Source organism: Dendroctonus ponderosae, unplaced genomic scaffold (assembly GCF_020466585.1).
Source record: "Dendroctonus ponderosae isolate FM_Combo_2020 unplaced genomic scaffold, Dpon_F_20191213v2 Dpon_F_20191213_9, whole genome shotgun sequence".
Taxonomy (NCBI): Eukaryota; Metazoa; Arthropoda; class Insecta; order Coleoptera; family Curculionidae; genus Dendroctonus; species Dendroctonus ponderosae.
The window spans coordinates 8,315,538-8,317,079 of record NW_026019116.1 but is presented as its reverse complement, the minus strand read 5'-3'; the positions used below and the strand labels follow the sequence as shown (position 1 = coordinate 8,317,079).

The window sequence follows — 1,542 nt, the reverse complement described above, 5'->3', positions numbered from 1 at the left end:
GGTTGAACCAGTCTTAGTCGGAAAGCACGGGAGATCACTTCGCCCACTGCCTCATCGCCTTTGAAAATGTCCAGCGCAGTTGTGGACGAAACGTCGGGAAGAAATTCCAATAGACCTTGGCGGCTTCAAAGCCCGGAAAACATTCCTAAATGTAACTTAACCGGCCGTGAAAGCCTTCATAGTCAAAATAACATTGTTAATTGTCGAGATTGAATACAATAAAACACTGAACTATATGTACATATACAAAAACCTCAGCAAAAAAGAAGTTACTACAGTCGCAACTAACTCTGTTGTAAACTAGTTCTTAAATACTGTACAAACAAGTCGGGAATTCTGTCCACATCAGGCGTATGCATTTTTGAGTAGGTGATGTACTGCCTCCTCAACAACACCAGCTGATGCACACTGACTTGAGGAACATCCATAGATTCAGTACTTCCAGGAACTGCCAACTGTCCTTCAGTACCATTGTTTTTAGCCGCTATAAGAAGATCAGTAATGCTTTTAGTGATCCGATCCAAGTCATACAGGTAATTGGTGGAGCTTAAAGGGGCATTTTGAGTGGATAGGTTTGGCTTCGGAGGGGCCTTTTTGAACAGACTGGAATAAATAGCTGGTTTGTCTATGTCTGTTTCTGGATAAACAGTAAAGAGGGGACTATCCCATCTGTTTTTGCCATCTGGGTCTTCGTATCTAGAAAAAGGCCGATTAGTCTACTAGTCCTTGATGTCTAGATATTGTAGAGTAGTCAAAGTAGGTATAGCATATACATATGAAGAACTCAACATTTACCTCATCACGAGAGCATCAAACATCGCTCTATTATACTTCTCTTGTACATTCGGCCTATTCTCATTAAAAGTCCATGCTTGCTCTCTGTTTATTTCTGTATGTATGGTGCATTGGGTGCTCCTGTTCGTTTTAGTTCCACAAAATAACTCATACCGATACCCTTTGATGTAGTTCAGGGCATCGAGAATGACAACGTTTGCAGGCGAAATCAGTTTGAGCATTTCGCTTTTGAGTAGCCCTCTAATGTGCTTTTCTTTGTTGGAGTCAGCATAGAAGTCGTTTTTATCAAAACCAGCTTTCCCTATTTGATCACACTCGCTGATAATATGCACCTGTTTGCCTTGTTCCTCGAAGAATAGTTTTAGCTCATCTGCTCGGGTTGTTTTCCCACTACACGGTACACCTGTTAATATGATTAAAGGCATTTTCCAGTGTTTCGCAACGTATGTTCAAACAAAACAAATCTGTTTTGAAGGAAAGAAAGGAACTAACATAAATGAGTTTATAGGTTATGCAGAGTTTTGATTAACTGGTTGCCTCGTATTCCTATCTCGTTGTGTGAAGGACTAGAAAATCGGTTCTGGCTTGAGGGGAAAATGGCTCACTAGCGCATTTATCCTAACTGTTGGTTTCCATATATATTTCATAAAATTTTGGCATAATCTTGCACCGAAGTGTCTGATATTCAAATTTTGCTTCCTCGGTCAAAACTACTCGAATTTCCTCACTCACGTTGTTACGACTGAA

The 1,542-nt window shown here is 40.4% G+C and overlaps 2 protein-coding genes across 2 annotated transcripts in view; both read right to left on the bottom strand.

Annotated features, from left to right (window-relative positions):
• The window catches only part of LOC109538895 (loricrin), a gene marked incomplete in the record, with an annotated part of 4,889 nt that extends 4,193 nt beyond the window's left edge, over positions 1–696 (bottom strand). Inside the window, 1 exon segment of the mRNA XM_019906326.2 lies at positions 226–696.
• Positions 285–1,439, bottom strand: LOC109538894 (protein KTI12 homolog). Its single transcript, XM_019906325.2, has 2 exons — positions 796–1,439; positions 285–696 (listed from the first exon to the last, which is right to left on the bottom strand). Exons 1-2 carry the CDS (start codon positions 1,218–1,220, stop codon positions 285–287), a joined length of 837 nt encoding a protein of 278 aa, XP_019761884.1. The 5' UTR covers positions 1,221–1,439.
• Positions 1,440–1,542: the final 103 nt, after the last annotated feature.

Coding starts and splice junctions, on each gene's coding strand:
- LOC109538894 (XM_019906325.2), bottom strand. CDS start 1,220: ATGCCTTTAATCATATTAACAGGTGTACCGTGTAGTGGGAAAACAACC. Junction 697..795: donor TTTGATGCTCTCGTGATGAG/GTAAATGTTGAG, acceptor GCCTTTTTCTAG/ATACGAAGACCCAGATGGCA.